Raw genomic sequence first — 19,228 nt, forward strand, 5'->3', positions numbered from 1 at the left:
CAATTAATTCGTGAGTAAATTTCTGACAACAAATCGTTATGATAATAGCAATATTAGCCCAAATACAAGCGCTTAGAACTAATTAATTCTGATACTGGCAGACTAACCCACCGATCGTGATTTGAATCAAACCCTTCTGACCGAGTGTCTGGTGCAATGAAACCTATTTGTTTGTGCCCCATTTGTCTCCAGTTCTTTCGCAACGTTTGTTGATCAGTTACTTAGCTGCAGTGCAACACAATTCTCTGATCAAAGTTCGTGTTTACTTTCTTGATTAGCTGACGCGGTACTGAAGTGGTTGCTGTTTACTTGCATGCATGCATAAGATAAACGCTGACGCCAGTCAAGCCACAATCACACAAGACCCCATAACTCTGTCAAATTTTATTTTAATCTTTTTCCGTTTTTTTATGAAAGCATACGTGGTATAACTTGCGACATACAATAAATAGAAGAAAAAACGATGGATTTTCTTGTTAACTATCGTTTGGACAACGGTATAGGCGATTGATGCGTACAATATCCTGACTTGACAGTTCGTTCTCCTGTAAAAACAGCTTTACGTTAAATTCGACCGTGGCCAAACAAGTTAATGTTTAATTGTACAAACCTCAAATCAATGTCGTTATTGAGAAATACAAATAACTCTCCCATCCAAATTTCCAAATTAAGCAATACTGTACGTAGCTCTTTATCTGATGTATGGTTTACATAAGATCGCGTTTACCTGTGCGTTGATAATGTTGTTGTCCTGGTCGGTCATTGTAGCTTCACCGTTTGCTGAAAATGCGTATGAGTTGTATTGCATGATGCTGCTGATGTCATAGGGCAAATCCGCAAATTCTTCTTCCAAATTATCTCGAATCAGGAAGTTCTGAAGGTAATCTGAAAATGTTTTGAAGGAAGCGTCAATGTTTCATTAAAACTTTATTGGAATTTATTCTGTAAGAAATTGATGATATTGTTTCGAATCCAAGGTCATACTGACGCCGATCGTCTGTTATCACTATTTTGAGCTTAGACTGTTACGCAAAAAAAGATCTGTCAGTCAACATCCAACAGCACAGACTGGCCCGTGCAGTCTCTTACCACAATTTCTCTCATGATTCAAAAACGAAATAGATATCAAAGCTACGAATACATCGATACGTTTCAAACTGTGTACTACAGTAATTAACTAAGGGCGCTTGCAAGAAACGGAGGTTTTATTATTGGTTCATTGGCATCACAACCAAGGCATTGCAATAGCATGTAACACTTTTCATATTGGATAACGTATCATATAAAAGTACATGTCATTTTAGTCACACGGGTTTCGAACCGTAGGTTTTATAAGTAAGGTGTACATATGAATACGCATCTTAACACTTAGTTACGAAAATAGAACCTACTTTTCGCGATATACCGCCAATTATATTTTGTGGATTTGGTGACGCACAGTTACCGAAAAACTTGACAGGCATAAACGAGCAAATTGCGCATTTTTCAAATTTATGCACGATTACCGTCAAGTTTAAATAGAGAACTCACTGGTTTGAATATTTTCCCAGCGAATTTTGATGTGTTGGTTTCGATCAGGCCTTGTGTGTTCGTGCCAGAATCCCAACGCATGCATGAGCATGTGCAACACTTTGCCTTTGCTGTCGCACCCGTAACCAATGCGGATCTGTTGATATAAGACATATGCGTAATCAATTTTCATGACTTCAAAATTGAAATATTGGGATCTAACCAAAACTGCAGATGCAAACGATAACTGTAAGTAGCATAGCAAGAGATCGAAGTAGTTGTTTTTTATTGCTAGCCCTTTCTTTACTGTTTTTCAGACGTTTTAAAAATTATTTATTGTGTTTACTGCAAGGAACTAAAGATGCCCATAGGGCGAAATATATATTCCTGATCATAAGCCAGGCTGATCCTGTAGTAAAAAGTTACTGCAATTTCCATGGTTTTTTTTATACAATAGTGTAAAAGTTAAAATAAACATCGAAAACTTGTTGTAAGTAATTAGGTGTAATTCAAGAAAAATCGAATTAAAAACTTGATTTTGTACACACAGCAGTTGCAGAAACTGACGATGCCTGTTCAGAACGTCACAATTTACTTTATTTTTACTTATTTCGACCAAAAATAAATTCTACATTGAACAAATTTTTTTATCCGAGAAACAAATTTTAACTTACCGTTTGACTGTTGCCTTCCCCAATTCGCCCAACGTCTGAAAAACATCCACGCCCGCCAGCAAAAACCAAGTGGTATCCCATGTCGCCTCGAAGATGTCTAAACTCAATGCATGTTGTCGATATGATTTCTTGCATGGCCATGGCTATGGCGGTCCATGCGGAATGCTCTGAAATGTATGTCATGGTAAAAGAGACATAATTTCTTGTGGAATCACCCATGCGTTTGAGGCATGTATAATACGACACAGACAACTTCTGTTAAGAAACCAGTCTTTTAGTACTTATATATAGTATCTTTGCTTTAACGTGGATGCACTGCTGAACTTTGGCACTATGTTAATCATATAGCCTCAAAAAAGCAAATAATAATATATAGCCTCATTGAGGTAGGATTACTTAAGCCCAATTACATAAACTTACCTATAGATTTGTCCAAGATGAATGGGACAACGTACTTCCCGTTTCGGAAATTTTGAGTCCACAGCATTCTCTCCTTTGAATCCTGTTCCTGGCGTTCTTTCAAGCTCAACATTTTGCTCAGAAGCATTTGCGTTTTCATAGACAACGATATGTCACCGTTGTAAATTGCTACACATACAATTTGGACTTACAAGCACTTTTGCATGTGAATCACTGGTAATTACTTTAACACTATCGTTTTGAACAAAAACAACTGTACGATGAAAATATATAACAAAACTGAAAAAATGCTAAACCATACGTTTTTGTGTAAATAAATGAAATGAACCCTTTGTAAGGTCAGAAATTCCAGTAATGACAGAGACTGCGCGTTTTAAATCACTCTTGCATAGTATGTTTCTTTCATGCAAATAAACTTACTGTTGCATTTGCACATTTTGCATCCCATTTCATCAACGCTGAAGCCAAAGTCACAGGGGGGCATGTCGTTGCAAAGCAATGGCGGACAGGGCACTTCGTCTTCACTCGGCATATAATCTAAAAGAAACAAATTTATCTGATACTATTTTGAATTAGGGTATGCCTGGGTTAGATTTGTAACAAATATACCAAATTCGGTAAAATGTGACAAATTTCAGTCACTTACTCAAACAGTCGTTGATTTCATTGACAAAAACACCATCAGAAACTGCGGTAGTCAACAAATCATCACATATACTGGTTTTCCTATGGTTCGTTGGTTTGCCGCAACAAACAACTGCTAGGCCGAAGAGAATGAAAACATCTACATGTTGAGATAAACACGGTTAAATTCGTTAAACTCACACATTAATTAAGTTGTAACTTACACTTACATTGAAATACGGAGGTATCCATTTCTGTTTGATGCACACAAAATACGCAGTAACACAACAGACTTCGAAAACTAGTTGTCAGTAAGTACCAACGCGATGAATAAAATGTTATAGCTGGTACTGATTCTAACAAATAACTGGATTTTTTCGCGGCGATAATATCCTGCAAACAGACACAAACTGAGGCGTATTTATTTCATTTCCGGACAAAGGTTTTGTTGTCAGCTGTTTGTATTGGCACCGCCAGACATAATTAATCTGCAATTCACCGCAATATTGTTCTCCTCCACTAAACCCTGATGTGTTTTAAAGGTGTGTAATAAAAAACTTCGTTATATATCTTCCTCAAAGTATAAACTTTGTGGTTACAGCGACATTTAGCGTTAGAAGGCATAGCAACAAGTTTGGAGGGAAAATCCCGCGCAAGCTTGTTCGAAAGAATTGATTTTGGGATTTTTTATATAATTCCTTAAAAAATGACGCCTGGTGAAGATGAGGTAGTGTCCGAGAGTTCCCAACCTGCGGAAGAACTTGACGGCGACAACATAATTATGCATTGCACGTTACACAACGATATCGAACGAATTAACAGGTTCTGGCATCTTAAAAGATATATGGGCCTATATCTTTGTGCTTCTAAAAAGAATGTTAATTCTATGTCGCTATAGATCATGATTTATTGCAGTGGTTCTCAACCTTTTAAGTTTGCGGACCTGTAAACTTTCAAAACAAATTTTACGGACCGGTGTACTTTCAAAATCAACCCAAAATGTAATTGGACAAAATATGCAATTAAAAAGAAGTATGAAAAATTCAATTTAATGAGAAGTTTGCTGCTGTCTGTTTGATATCATACATGTTAAACGCGGTTCTAATGAAGTTTCTGCAAGTTGACATTAAGATATAAAATTGTCATATATTTGGCGGACCGCCACCGGTCCGCAGACTGACAGTTGATAACCACTGATTTATTGTATTCTCCATTTAATCTTTGGTGATGTTATGAAAGAAACACTTAAATAATAACCCTCTTTAATACACTAATCCAGTTTTTGCGGTGATGCCAATATGTAAAGTTATTGCCTACTTAAGGTTAACTTTGCCCAACATGTTTGTTGCATATGTTGTTAAAATGTATTTTTAAATCTTCTAAGACAACACAGGGACATATCAACATATATTCACAAAATAATTAACCCTGACGTATTTTGCATTTAGTGTTTTTACAAATACGGAGGATATTTACCACGAGAATGTGGCTGAACTTTTAATCCACCGAACAAAGTCAGGGAAAACTCCAGTGGAACTGGCAAGCATGCTTGGCAGGGCAGATGTCCTTAGGGATCTTATCAAACGAGGTGCAGATCCTAATGTGGCAAGTCCAGCAGGCAAGTGGCTTTATAGCAGGATTTGCATTTTTTGCCTTAATGTGCAGTGTTAAAATTGAATCACTTGATTTAGTGTGGCTATTTTGTGTTTATTCATATATCTATGTAGTGTTTTGTCAAGGTTTTGTCATCAGTAACTCAAATACTTTTGTAACAACATACTGTGACACTGTAGGTTACACACCAATGCATTTTGCTGCCTCCTGGCAACAAATGCTTTGTTTGGAGGCTTTGTTTGAAGCCGGTGCAAATATTGATGCCAGAAACAACCATGGTGAAACTCCAAGGGACATTGCTGTCAGATATGGAAAGAAACAAAGCATTGAATTTCTGGATTGGGCTGGTAAGTTTGATAGTGTGTTGGGCAATATTTGAAAGCCCGTGTTTTCATTTGTGTATTTTGATTCAGTTTTTACTTTTTTTGCATTATTGCAGAAGTAGACAGAAAAATTGAGCCAGAGAAGAAAGTCGTAAAAAAGAAGAAATGAGGATCAGTTTATTGTTGTGATTTCAGCATATTTCAGGGAAATGAGAACTTTAAATAAAATATTACTTTTGTAAATGAAGTGAGCTTTGTAAGGACTTACACACCAAAGTTTTCTTGACAGCAGAAGACAAAATTTTGTATGACTCATTGTTATCATTGGATTTATACAAAAGCAATGGGATTGACAAGACATCGTTGATGTAATTTAAATTGCTAGGTTTAGGTTTGGTTAGTTTAATCTTGAGCAAGGTATGATTAAGACCAGAGACAAAAGAAGTGCTATTACCAGGTATTTATGTGGTGTGTGAAGTACATCTTGGTGGACTTTTTTTTCTTTTTATACTTTTTATCAAATATACTTTTGTTTTCAGCTGCAAAAATGACGTTGGTGAAATATATTGCTCATATACGTGAAATGATTTCTGATCCTGAAAAGTTGCAAGGTGTAAAACTGTCTAAAGAGGAAAAGGTATAGTCAATATTATTCATCTTTGATAACTATTCCTCTTGTCTTGGTTATTATATGCAATTCAAAAAAAGGTTAACATAATGTAGAAATGACCTAATATATGTATCACTGTCTTCCAGTCCACTGCACTTGGTTCCTGTAATGAAAAGGAAGAATGGATTGAAGAAGCTACTAATGCTACAATAGAGGATTTCCTGATGAAAAAATCGGATCTTGAGAAACAAGTGGAATTCCTAATAAACAAAGTGAACTCACCAGGTACTGGTTTTATTTCCACTGTGTATTTGGCTGAAGGATGAGACAAAGTTAAGATAGCAAAACTTCTGCATTTGCTTATTGTTGTTGCACTTTCTTCAGTCGAAAAGTGCACAGTGTTGTGATAAGGTATTGTGGTTTTGCAACTGGGAAAGTTTGATGGTTTCAGTGTGTTTGTAACAATTGGTTTCTGTCAAATGGGTTTGCATTGTTACTCTTGATAATGATGTTGCACACTGCATTAGCCATTACTATTCCATTGCTCTAGTTTTTACTTATGTTGTTTTGGCTTTATCTTGCTACCAATATTAGCAGGAGTTTTATAAATTTAAGGTGATATGTCATCATACCATAACTTAACATGCTGGCATGTGCCAACAAAGGATGTGTTTCTGAACATAATCAATTTCCAAAACAAATGTGAATTATGTCAGTGATGAGGATAAGCCATTGACAATATCTTGAAACTGTCCATGACTTCTCATGTGAATTTTTTCAGAAACTGTAATTGTCTTTTTACTAATATTTATCATAAATCATCAGTCGAATTTTAATGAGAAAAAGGATTCACTTCTTTTTACAACTTTTTTTCTTGCAAGACTCAATCATTTTTGCACACCACACGAAAACCGGCATTTGCAAATCGCCGGAAACGAAAACAAGAAACACAGAAACTTCGTATGATTTGTCTCCCTCACAACAAACTCTTCCCATATTCTCCTGACCCTAACTCCGATTTTCCACGAAAATGCTGCTCTACATAAACCGATTAGGGGCATCCCCGCAATTGTGGATACCGGGTCAACAAACTACACTCATTATCGCGCCACAAAGCTGCATTATGACGTAGCAATGTTTCTTCCAATTATCGCCAATTGGGTGATCGTCCGCGTGGCCGAAATCACGCGGTCGCCCCCAAAATAGCGCAAGAAAAATAATTTCAAATTCGTTCGTAATTGTTGTTAAACCACAGCATTGATGCGGAAGACCGCGACGTAACCTCTTGAATATTATTTTTTTTCATTGCGAAGATTGTTTAGCCGCGCTTGTCTATTTTTCTTTCGACAAAGCCGTGGGCGCAGGGTCAGTAACTATTTGTACAACTTTTCGGCCGCTGTGGCAGTTATTTGTTTTCTTGTTTTAAAGATTGTGGGTGAACACATGGTCAAGAGAGTCTCATAATGAGCACAATTATCTTCCATTATGTCCGCCTTAGCAAATCGGATGAGCTCTACACGTTACGGATACGTTTGAATTGTAAATATGATCTATTCTTGGCACAACGTATTGGATTTCTCGCTACTTACAATTAGGAATCCTTCCCTTACACAAAATATATGTTTTTAGTGTCCCAGCGTACATTTTAAGATCATATGTTGTTCGACCGGTTTGCCACCGTAATCTATTTGAAATTGAAGATATTTGCAAAATTTGAATTGATCTTTGTAGATCTGTGGTCGAAACGGACCTTGACGAATCGTGCACTAGTACTTGCGTTGTGAGTTCAGTTGCAAACTCGAAATTGTGGGCATTTTAACCTTTCACGTTGTGATAAACGTGATTGATAAGCGGTATGTAGACCTATCAAGGGCTCTCCAAATAGGTTAAACTCAGATCTACCGAACGAATGCGGTCTACAGCTTGTGTGTATTTGCCCTTATCATGTGGCTTGTTGAAGACTTCACTGGTTAAACTTTTTCTGCTATACACCAGAACTAATTATCCGCTACTTGCCCTTTGGACACAAGCTGAATAAATGCGTTTTGATTTGCAGCAAATCGATATAAGATTGCTTTCATTGTTTGATAAGCGGACAACCAGACACGTGCAAACTATAACAGGTTTGTACTTTTTTTGGGTAAAAAAATAGTAACTGGAGAAACCGAGCATGTGTTTACAAATATGTGCTTGCAAGCATGTGTTTACAAGTATGTGCTTGCAAGCATGTGTTTACAAGTATGTGTTTGCAAGCATGTGTTTACAAGTATGTGTTTACAAGCTTGTACACAATATGTAAATGCATTACCTAAACGCGTTACCACTTCTGCTGATGTAAACCTTCAGGGTTTGTCCAAACACCTGTTCGTTGCCACGAAATAACCACGAGCGGATACCGCACTTAAATGCTGTATGACGTAGCTTGTGGCAACATCTACGTCAATCGATGGTTTACACACCTGTCAGTGCTTGTTTTGTTCGAACATGTGCGTTACTCTTCTCGCTTGGACACTGGGGGCGCTGTCGGCCCAGCTCTGTTCTTGAGAAGCATGGCAATATCGGTCAATGAGCTTTCCTATGTACCAAGTAGAACACGGGGTTCGTTCGTGAAAAAAACTTTGGTTCGATTCCCGGCGTCCTAAAAAATAATCCTTGTGCAATTAAATGCTTGTCTGTCCAATACACAAAAATGCCCCCATAAATGTATTTCATTAAATTATGTCCATAATCTAACTTGAAGATCAACAAATGTATTGTTTTAAATTGTCTTGTGGAGATTTCAGGCATATCTTTCTAAGCAGACTCACACGTCGAATTTACCTTATTAGTAAGTAGCCACGTTTGAGTTGTTTACCAGCTGTGGGACACTCAGAATCATTGTGATAATTTCTACGATGAGTAACACCACGTCATCTGCTGTGGGCACTTCACACTAATTAAAAACCTAATTGCCATTCTCGAATGCCTGCCAACCACTGCACATCAATCAATGCCACTCCGTAGTGGATTAAAGACTAATAGCGGCGTTTTTTTAGCAGCGATCAGTGCGTATGTATATTTTCAGCTACCTGAGCGCGTTGTTGAAAGCGCCACTAAAATGCGGCCGCCTTTCGTTGAAACTTTGCATGTGTACGCTGGGTAATGACGTTGTTTGTTTATTCCACGTCTCAGAATTCAGTCTGGGAATGCGTATTGTAGGTTCAACCCATTCTGTTCTCGCCCTTTCGTCCATAGCTTGCGGGCAGTTTATGCGGTCCTCGCTAATGTGACGACAGAGCTTGTATCTGTTGACTGTGGTTGTTGAGTCAGATCTGGGGCGCGCCATTTAAAACAAACGGCTTCGAGATAATCTATAGACTCCATCTAACGCCAATAAAATAGAGCTTTTGGTTTTAAAATTGAAAAAGGATAGACATTTAAAAGTGCGTTACACTTGTTGTTCCGAACAAGAAAATTAAAACTTTTTGTGATTGTTTAATTATTTGTTTGGTGCAAAACTTTGCTCGAAGGAGGAGCTGCTTGATGAAATATAGGTAAAATCAAATTTTCACTGAATACATTTGTCGACACGAATTTTCAATAGTTGTAGCCAAGAATGAAGTCATGCAAAAATGTATGTCATCCCGATTCCGCAGACGCACAAAAGACCCGAATCCCCCCATCCCTCGTAACATTTACACGCCCGTGACCCGACGACAAATTAACTCAACTGTGAGACGTAAATAGTACCCGTATGACTCCTAACTGCCATTCATCGTCACATTTTATTCAGAGCTTCAACGTTTACGCAATTTTCCCAACGGCCTTTTCACAATTGAGCTTTAAACCGAAGTGACCGAGTCACGTCTCCATAATTACTCAGAGCCCTAACCCAAAAACCTCTCCCACGATGGTGTGCGGTCGTGATAGTCCATGTGGCGGTCGCGCCCCTGACCAAAACAATGGAGCGGTGGTGTGGGTCTCTGTTGCCCATTACAGCACGCACGTTTTTCCTCCACCAAACCCACCAATTCGTAAGGTTATACGAGATTGCGAGGTAAACGGCAATTTTCCAGCACTGGCACCCAGAATGCAGCACGTTCGGCTGTAAGTCGACCATGTGATTTTGTTTTTTCATAACGTAACCGTGACTATCTCTCTAATTCCCATGCTACGTCGGGCGCTCATTAGTCTGAATTTTGTTGTGAGTGGTCAATGCGCACGTGCATGCAGCGGCATTGAAATATTAGACAACAACCAGCTCGGGTACCCTTACCACCTTATATAGTTTGAGGGGTCATGCGTTTTCCTGTGATAAGGTCTTCACGTTGTTAATTTAGTTGCTATGTTGAACCTCTTTTCGTCTCGCTCGCGGCAAGTTTCTCCTTACTTTTAAAGATTTTTGACATTGGTTTCTATTTAGAACCTCGTTGTTTCCCCTTCATCTATCGCTTCCAGTATAGTGCTAACATTGATTAAGGAGAACATGGAATCAAGCTTAAAAAAATCTGCGCTAAATTAGCGTTTCAGATTATTAGTCGTTGATAGTTTGATTTTGTGGTAAAATTTTCAGTCAATTATTCTTGAAAAGAGCTTTGTGTTTATTGTTAAAAAGTACCTTCTGATACTCCCATAGGCTTGGTACGAGGATTTGCCGAATTACCATCATTGCCCCACTGTTTAATTGAGGGCGCATTGTGCAAAACGGGTCCACCTTTCCTGTTGCGTTCAAACATTTCTGGTCTGACGTCAGTTTCTCATTCATAGCTGGGTTTAATTACCATCTTTACAAGAAGAGCCAGCTGTCAGTCGATAGGATAATCGCCACAACTCGGAAGGCATTTTGTGCTTCGCCTTTACACCGACGAATTGTGTTATATCTTTCAGTAACGCTTCAAATACTTGACATTGCTTCGTGATGATATGTGAGAACTGGCTGCTGTGTAATTGGGAAACTCAAGGTTATGTCAGTTAAGAGTGCAACGGACTTTTAACGCCTGTGCGGCTTAAGCCATAGCCGATATGGATTAACTTGGCTTTGATTACGCTGCGGTTGACGCTAAATGAGTAATAAAAATCACCAAATACGTTAACGAGATCGTCATCAGTTTGTGTACTGGCCTCAACCTCCCGGCAGCTGTTTATAAAAGTTGGTTTGACGCGCCGCGCAAATTGTAAAAATCCATAAAGCGCTTACGGGCTAACTAGCGTTAACAGAGTTTACTTCAATGTCTAAAGTAAAACAATTACAGATTTTTGTTTTTTTATCACGATAATTTTGTCTGGTCAGATTCCTACATTTAGATTCTGTGTGCTTTTTGTGCATTGTTTTGTACTAATTGTATTCAGATATAGTTTTCCGTCATTTTTATAACGGTTTAAATCGTATTAGCGCTTTAGTATAAACCTATACAGTGTAATGGGGGTGCTATTATTATTATAACGTGATGTCATTGAAACACTCGGATTTGTGCCACCATCAAAACATGATTACTAAGATTTTTTCCAAGAAGTACGAAGATTGTGTTTGATTAAACTCGAAGCCGTAGATGACCCTTCGTTGTTACGATGACCAGAGGTTATCTCTCAACATAAAGCGCGCTCCTGTAAAAACAAATAGGCCAATTTCTAAGCAGGGTGACGCAATGGCTCGCAAAAAGCTCTGTTAATGACGTCATTCTTACTTCTGGTAAAGTCACGTGTTCCGCAATAGCGCTTGTTTGCCCTTCGTGCCGCCCTTATCGCCCTACATCGTGTTCCGCTCCGTTTTGACAACTTGCACAAATCTTCTTAACACGTGACGTCACACTTTGCACCCGGAACTCAGGGGAAATTCCTCTTTCCGAAAACAGGTTGATTGGATCTGTACTATTGTGCGTACGTACGGATGAAGTATACTTTTCTTTGTCCATGTGTCACGTTTTATGGATAAGGATATCGTGAATTTTGTCTTAAAAGTCGATCTACGTTAAACTGTAATTTCTCCACAAAGGTTCCACCCATGTGCATTTCATGGAATATGTCTTTTGAATTGGCATAGATTTGCTGTGTTTCGGAAAGTTAGCTAGATTCTCATTTGCATTGCAGGGGTCATGTGATCTATGAAGTGTATGCTTGTTTGTCTTTTTGATTGTAAAAAAATATTTCATCACGTTAATACAAATCAAATAAACAAAGTTATTTTAAATCCCTAATGTCTTTATAAAAACAAGGATAATAATAACAATACTTTTTGTCCATGATATAATTCTAGTTCTAATTCGTGTTCTTTGACTCATTAAAGCCTTTCATAACGTCTCATGTTCAGGATTTATAGCACTAAACGGTAAAAATGCATTTAACTCTTTCCGCAGCCCCCGGTACTGGAAGCAGTGGGAAGAAATGACGTCTTGATGGCGTCCAGATGACGTGATGATCAATCCAAGCGCCATAGTCTTTCCAATTTGTATTTAAATACTAACTAACTCGTAGACACTTGCTTCTGGCAAACTAACTACCTGTGAAGTGTTTCAAACTATCTATCTAATTTTTCCAAACTACGCTTGTTAAAATGCATGTCTGCATAGAAATGCATGTCAAAACTAACTTGCATGTGTTGGAGCGTTCCTCTGAAGTAGAAGATTGTTTTGTCCGTAATCATTGTGGAAACACTCATTTACAATTTGCTGGATCCACATTGATTCCTGTTGTTTTAGCAGACAATACTGTTGATGTTGCCTGTATTGGAAAATATTGTGGTCCAGGTATTTGAATTCAGCTTTATCTCAATTCGTTTTGCTTGCAATCTTCCATGCAAATTCCACTTGTAGTCAATCCACTTTCGGCGCCATAGCCCCGTTTTCACCGAGATCTCTTCCATATGCCAAGCATGTCTTCCTTGTGAATGAGTAGGCTAGCACTAATATTGAGCTAATCCAAACATGTGTAGAGTTACATTTGTCACTGTGACAACTTCATTACATTTTTAGACCGAATACTTGTTTATTGTTTTGTAATACAAAAAAGGTTTTGAGGATGCGTAAACGGTCGTGATCATGTACGATTTGCTGTAAAGATTTACACTCGTTTTTCTGCCACCAACATTTACAATTTGGGTGTTAGTATGCATTATGCTTACCATAAATACTTTTTTGTACCAAGCGGTGTTTAATGGTTATTTAACTGTTGTTGTTTCTTGCTGGGTTGAAACAGTAGAGCTTCTACTCTATGGCGGAACCCAGTCGATGTCTCTTGCCAAATTCTCCGGACTTGTGTGGTCCTGTGGTTTTATTCCAAAGTTGACAGATTTCGTCAGATTACACGCTACCGTTGAGTATAATATCGTTGGCCGCCGATCTATCTACTTTCGATTAGCACTTCGAAATCGTTCCAAAGCCCCTGTGTAGCGGCGTCAAAGCACTCCGGCTGTCCATCCATCAGTCGCGCGACTCCGGTCCTTTCCCGTAAAGGACATTGAACCAATGCAACGTAGATGCTTGTTTACGCGCCATTTGGATTATCACAAGCTGGAAACCAAATTTAGTAGGCCCTGGTCGAATCGTGATCGACAACTGTCAACTTGTCCGCATTTAGACGCCGCAGGATCCATCATGCTTTAAAGCGCTAATACTCACACACAGCGTCACAAATTCAATTCGGAATTCGCTGGTTCGTGTCCGTCACATGTAATTCGACGAGTAAGCCAGTTGATACTACCTATCAGCTATTTTATTACTTCTGTCATGCATCTTGTCTCCCAATTCCATTTGTTGCTAATGGATTATCGCCCTATAAATTGACAAATGGCATTATTTCGGCCATAAGTCAGACTACTGTCGCCAACATTTTAGTGGTTCAGTCTCGCTGATAGTGTTTTCAACGCGTCATTTTTTTTCAAATCTTGAAGTAAACATAACGGTTTTTCACTTATATCGACGTTCTTTGTCTCTAAACTAAATAGCTCACGGAACCCAATGTATTCTTTAATGAAACCCTAGGGCCCGGGAAACCATTTTGGGAATCACTGAAATATTTACACATTTGTGACAATTTGACGGTCAATATCAATTCAAGTTGTTGTTTGCAATCACGGACTTACAGGGCTTTGAATCGTAGAGGGAAGCAGAAAATATCATTGTATACGTTACGTGTTTACCAGGTAGGCTATATGCAAAAGACTATTTGCTTTTTAGTTACAGGCAAATCTATGATCTTTATCGACCATGATTTAAAGCCCAACTTCGTTTGTTTGTTTTTTTCTTCTCTCGGACGTTATTTATTTTAACTTTTCCACTAGATATTGCGACTAGTTAAAGATAAGACGTCGCTGTGCTTTAAATAACCCAAAAACCACCGTTTGGCGTAATAATCTGTTGGATGACGCTAAGATGCAGGAATTGTAAGCAAGCTTCGAGCTCCGCAAAGGCCAACTGATCCACATACGATTACTCGCAATAGCTGCATGCGCTATCGGCTCACAGATCTCTTAAACTGATGCGTCGACCAGCAAAGTTTTCCACTTCAAGTTTAATCGAAAAAGTGCAAGGTCACGTCAGTATGACGAGAAGCTAAGATGCGATTCGAGGTGGGAGAGGTCGCGAACAATCGCTGTCTGGCGTTGCACCATAAACAATCGCGTCACATTTGCGGCTTGATTATCAGTGAAAATCCACAAACATTGGCGCGGGACAGGCTCCGCATCTCTGGCCCCTCTTGTAAATCTCTTCGCCCCATGTTATGGCTGGAATTTTGCTTCTCTGCTCTTCCCTAATATAGTCATGCATGCGTGCTGTGCGCGCTTTGCATAGCGATACCGCTTCTTGCGCTCTATTTCCCGCGGCCGTTGCTGCGCTGTTGTGTTTTGCAACAAGGCTGTGATAATTGCAAACAAACGACTTCGGCCGCTTTTATGTGCACGGACTTTTTAAGCTTTTCGCGACCGCCAGTTTTGTCGAAAGCAGATTGAGAGCGGGCTTGCTAATGACAGGTGTAAACTGCACTTTAACCAATTGTCAGCAATTTCGTGAAGTTCCGCTTTTGCGTTGTTTTCTGGGTGGCCCTGGTGCTTAATATATGATATCTCCCTTGTTTGGGAACGTTGTTCGCTTGTAAACCTCTTGTTTTTTAAACAATTTCCCGACAAACCATGTAAGGCAGACCAGATGCGCGATCGACCTTATCATGCCTTACGGTTTATTCCTCTGGTCGATAGTTTTTAAATGCCTGTCAGGTTACGGTTAAAGCCCCCATTCTCCTGTGATATAAATTGCCTAGCTGCTTTGAAAACTACTCACGATTCACGTCCTTTGATGCCGCGATAGAAGAAATGTGGCTGCTTTCGCTTCCAGGAAATTTAATATCTTCTCTACATTCCCCATATCATGCAGTAAAGATAGGTGATGTTTTTCCTGTATCTCGTTGTTGTAGACAAAAATATTTGTTTCAAAATAGGCAACTCTTATATATAAGCTTGAATTACGGTCATGCACGCGTAAACAAAACTTACGTTTCGCATCGGTAAAAGTCTACGTAGGTTTTACCAGTAAAATATACGAGTTTTTTTTACACTATAAGTTTCAAGTCATGGCCCACGATATATTTACACCAGAAAATGTACAAAAAGCTAAAGAGGAGTTTCAAACAATATATAATAGAGGGAAATTTTAAACAGGTTGACGTTTGCCAAAATATTCCCGCTTGCCTCTTACGTTGCGGATTTTTCGTTACTTCTGTCCGGGTTTTGTGTACTCGGATACTGCTTTCTTGCCAAGTGTAAGTAGTGTTATAGGTTGGACCTTGTACATTTCATTCGGAAGAAAAATTTTCGTATTAATTTTAACTTCACTACAACTATTTCCAAAAGGTTAGACCAAGTTAGCGTGGAACGCAAAACGTTCCTTAGTAACCTTGCTCCCACATCACGTGATGCGGTCACGTGATGCGGTCAATGACGAGTCGCGCTAAGAAAAAATGCCCGAGCCTTCGGCGCTCCTTCACACAATATCTCGTGCTCCATCTCCGCTACCACGAGACTCAATTCGAAAAAATCAAAACATGGAATTTTGCGAAAGATTCCATGACGTCACGTTCGCCTCCAAATTGACCAATTAGGAGCGTTCTCCCCGGCGCGTCACAGCACAGCCAAGATCCCGCCAGGTCATTAAAGTTTGCAGAGCTAAATTTGTGGTCGACCCTATGTGATTTGGTTTCGCGACAGATCACCCATCACGGTGATAAGGCATCTGTTTTACTGGAAAGACACATTTGTGGTGCGTTTAAAGCCGCAAATAGAGCCGCTGCGGCACGTTGCTATTATTTTCACAGCGTCCCCATAATTGCATGTCGCAGCTGCTGTTTGGCCACAGCTAAAAATAAGCCAACCAAGTTCACCGTTCGAACCTTGGCACTTATAAATGCGGTCAAGTTTTGTAAAAGTCCGTTTCGGTGAACATGTGAAAACAAACACACTGCCCGTAGACCCGCACTTATCCCATATGCTGGGTTTCTGCACAAACGCATGCGGCTGATAAAGGGGTTGGGTATATGGCCGTGTCTATAATGCATTACTCGGATATCATATTATCGCGAAACCAATCTTGACAACTGCATTTTTATAGTGGTGCGGTTTTGGGTTTTGTATAAACTCGCCCCTGGCTTTTAACATCCAACCCAACTATGCTGGGATAAACTGTTAAAAAAGTTAATTTATCGTCAGAAAAAACTATAGCATTGATTTCAAAATAGAATGTTTTGAACAACGGCCACTCCTGTTTTATTTCCGTTGACCAAGAAATAGATTTAAGTGCGATATTTTGAGATCTTAACGACACAAAGTTTATATACCTGAACATAAATACCCGCGTTGATGACAAGTGGCTGTTAAAAATACCACAGGTTTTGTTCGAGAGTTTTAAGAAGCAGTATTTTTAGTCACAGATAACACAACTCGCGAACCAAACTTTCTTCCTTTTCGTGTATAGGTTTCAATGAAAAAAAGAAAAAAAATCTTTCTTTACATTATGTACTTTTGTTTTCCATAAAGTTTACTGTGATTAACATGCCATCAAGGACATCATTCACCACGTACAATCTCCACCTTTTGTGAAAATGGCAACGGTTGTACAACAGAGCGATGTGTTTCAAGAAAAGTGCGATAAAACATTGACCAAATGTAAAAATACTGCGTTTATCCGTACGGACATGAAATGCAGCTCTTTGCGGGTTCCCCATTAACCGCAATACGGACTTCCACAGTCGTGGTGGAACTTAGCCGTTAAGCTCATTAACCATGCGATTTGCATATGACAAAGTGCTCTGGGCGATTGCTCTGTGGCTGATCCGGGTCTGATCGTCCTCCAGGATTCAACCGCTCCCTCCAGCACCTCATCGCTACCGCGGCATTGTTTGTTTGTTCTTCAACTTCTCGCCGATCGTGTAATTAGTCGTGCAGGCAAGGCGCTTTAAGTATGTGTCGCGATTTTCGATTTGATTGTTGCCAAAACACCGGCGGTCCGCGCGAGCCGCTCTGAGCACGTTTTCTCCCTTCTTCAAGCGCTCCTCCGTTACAAATCGTTCGTGGGAGAAACGTTGGACGAGTTCCAAATGAACCGGCCCGGGTCCAGCGCGCTCATTTTGTAAATGTAACCTTTTTGGAAGCTCCAAGCCAACACAAACGTTTTAACAGCGCACTGTGTAAGCAACGCGCCAGTTCGTGCGTCAGAGCTTTGAACCTGGCCGAGTTCGCGGCCTCCCAAAACTTCAAATTCGTTTACACCAAAACTGGACTGGGCTCTGAAGCTTGTCCATTGTCTACCCGGCAAGGCAACATTTTTTAACGGCTTGAGAGTTAATTTTCGTTAGAAACGAACTGGGAGTAGGCGAATGCACAAATAAACGCAAGCGATAATCGTGTTGCTGCGATAAGTAATGGAAATAGCCTTTTGATGCACACGTTAAACGATGGTGGGACGTGTAAACGATTGCTTGCGTCGTCACAAATAGGCGTGAAAGGGCATCGGCAAATCCGATAAATCTGCGTCAAGTTGACTGAAGTTATGATGTTCCTGCTTTGCGTCATTTATACGTGTCGTGTATACGTAGTTTTTACCTTGAGTTCTGCCGTAAGATCTTCCGGTTATTGTGGGTTATGACGGCAAAGCTTGCCATAGGAATTTTCAATGGAAGGTTTCACCCCAATAAGCGGATAAGTGACGGTTTAAGCCTCTTATCTACTCAATAGATGATGCTAAGTGATGTGATGCGTCTGTTAGATAATATACCGACAACCCCAATGGCTATAAACCTTAAGCGATCTAACGTTTCAACGTAATACGCACTTATTAAATCGTTGGCGGAGACATGTTTATTTTACCTCATCGCCCACAGAAATTCTGATGTGTTTTTACATCCTTTAGTCACGCTCGATTAATCTAAAGAATCGCGACTTCGGGCGTCCTCTGGGCGTATTCCGTGGTTGGATTGAACTCGTGTGACTCGGATAACCCTATCCCGTCGGTGCCGCTGTTCTTGACTTTAATTAACCTTCCCCCGCTGTCATCGAAGCTATTTCGCTTTGCCGGATTACAAAGATTGTAATCGCATACTTTATCAGGTCATACAAACTCAAGTCAAGTCCTCATAGGATCTACGGGGAAACTAACTCCTATTGGTTTAGAAGGTGGCGGAGCATATGGGCATGAACATTATCTTTCCCCACATCAAAATAGCGAAGTTTTCACGACTTATGTTAGTCTTACTTTTTCTGTGTGGTTCCGTCATTCAATGAACTCGCTTGGCCTTGACTGCGGTTAGAATTGCGAGCGTTTAAAATCGGCGAAGGTTTCCTATACACAATGTGTGGTGTTTCGTGTTTCAACAGCCAAGATTTGCGAAATTCTTTCGTGGTTACTAAGTACGACATGGAGTTGTTTGTCAGGGATTTCTCTCGTTTCTTTTTTGTAGGTAATATCAGCTTAGGACCAGCTTTGCCGGCTGGCCTGCATTTTACACTAAAAATGATTGTAGTACAACAATCGAAACGTCTGTAGCATGAAATTCTCGACTATTGCATTGGCTATTTTGTTTGTATTGAATATCAGCTTGAGTACTGTGTGGCGTGGTCTTGATAAACGAACCACGCTGTTCTTTGATAACCAGCCAAGTTGCGTATAGTGCGTAGTTGAAAATAGGTTCTTGGCATTTGTGGCAGGCGGTTAGGCCACAGCTGCTACGCCCTCCGGCTTGGGATCATTGTATTTTCATGATATTTACTCGAATTGTGTTGTAAGATAATTAATGTTATAGGCTTCGACGCCGAGTGACGCAATCGGTACTGCCCGCAATCAGCGAGATCTGCGCTGAAGTTACACTTCAAACTTGATACTGTTATTTACCAAATACAGAGTACAGCCCAATACTCACGAACAGCCAAACGCAATGCAAGCCACGCTACAAATGTCGCCTTGGTGTCGCCTCCGCGTGAATCATGCTGCCTCCAT

At 39.8% G+C, this 19,228-nt stretch overlaps 2 protein-coding genes across 2 annotated transcripts; one reads left to right on the top strand and one right to left on the bottom strand.

Moving 5' to 3' along the window:
* Positions 1–476: 476 nt before the first annotated feature.
* LOC145914618 (low choriolytic enzyme-like) lies at positions 477–3,479 on the bottom strand. Its single transcript, XM_083002438.1, has 8 exons — positions 3,458–3,479; positions 3,250–3,387; positions 3,024–3,140; positions 2,604–2,771; positions 2,184–2,350; positions 1,531–1,666; positions 728–885; positions 477–545 (listed from the first exon to the last, which is right to left on the bottom strand). Exons 1-8 carry the CDS (start codon positions 3,477–3,479, stop codon positions 477–479), a joined length of 975 nt encoding a protein of 324 aa, XP_082858564.1.
* A 414-nt stretch (positions 3,480–3,893) lies between these two features.
* LOC145913958 (ankyrin repeat domain-containing protein 45-like) lies at positions 3,894–12,719 on the top strand. The gene is made up of 6 exons (XM_083001726.1): positions 3,894–4,049; positions 4,676–4,845; positions 5,021–5,188; positions 5,704–5,801; positions 5,921–6,059; positions 12,107–12,719. Exons 1-6 carry the CDS (start codon positions 3,934–3,936, stop codon positions 12,136–12,138), a joined length of 723 nt encoding a protein of 240 aa, XP_082857852.1. The 5' UTR covers positions 3,894–3,933; the 3' UTR covers positions 12,139–12,719.
* Positions 12,720–19,228: the final 6,509 nt, after the last annotated feature.

Source organism: Ascidia mentula, chromosome 9 (assembly GCF_947561715.1).
Source record: "Ascidia mentula chromosome 9, kaAscMent1.1, whole genome shotgun sequence".
Classification (NCBI taxonomy): Eukaryota; Metazoa; Chordata; class Ascidiacea; order Phlebobranchia; family Ascidiidae; genus Ascidia; species Ascidia mentula.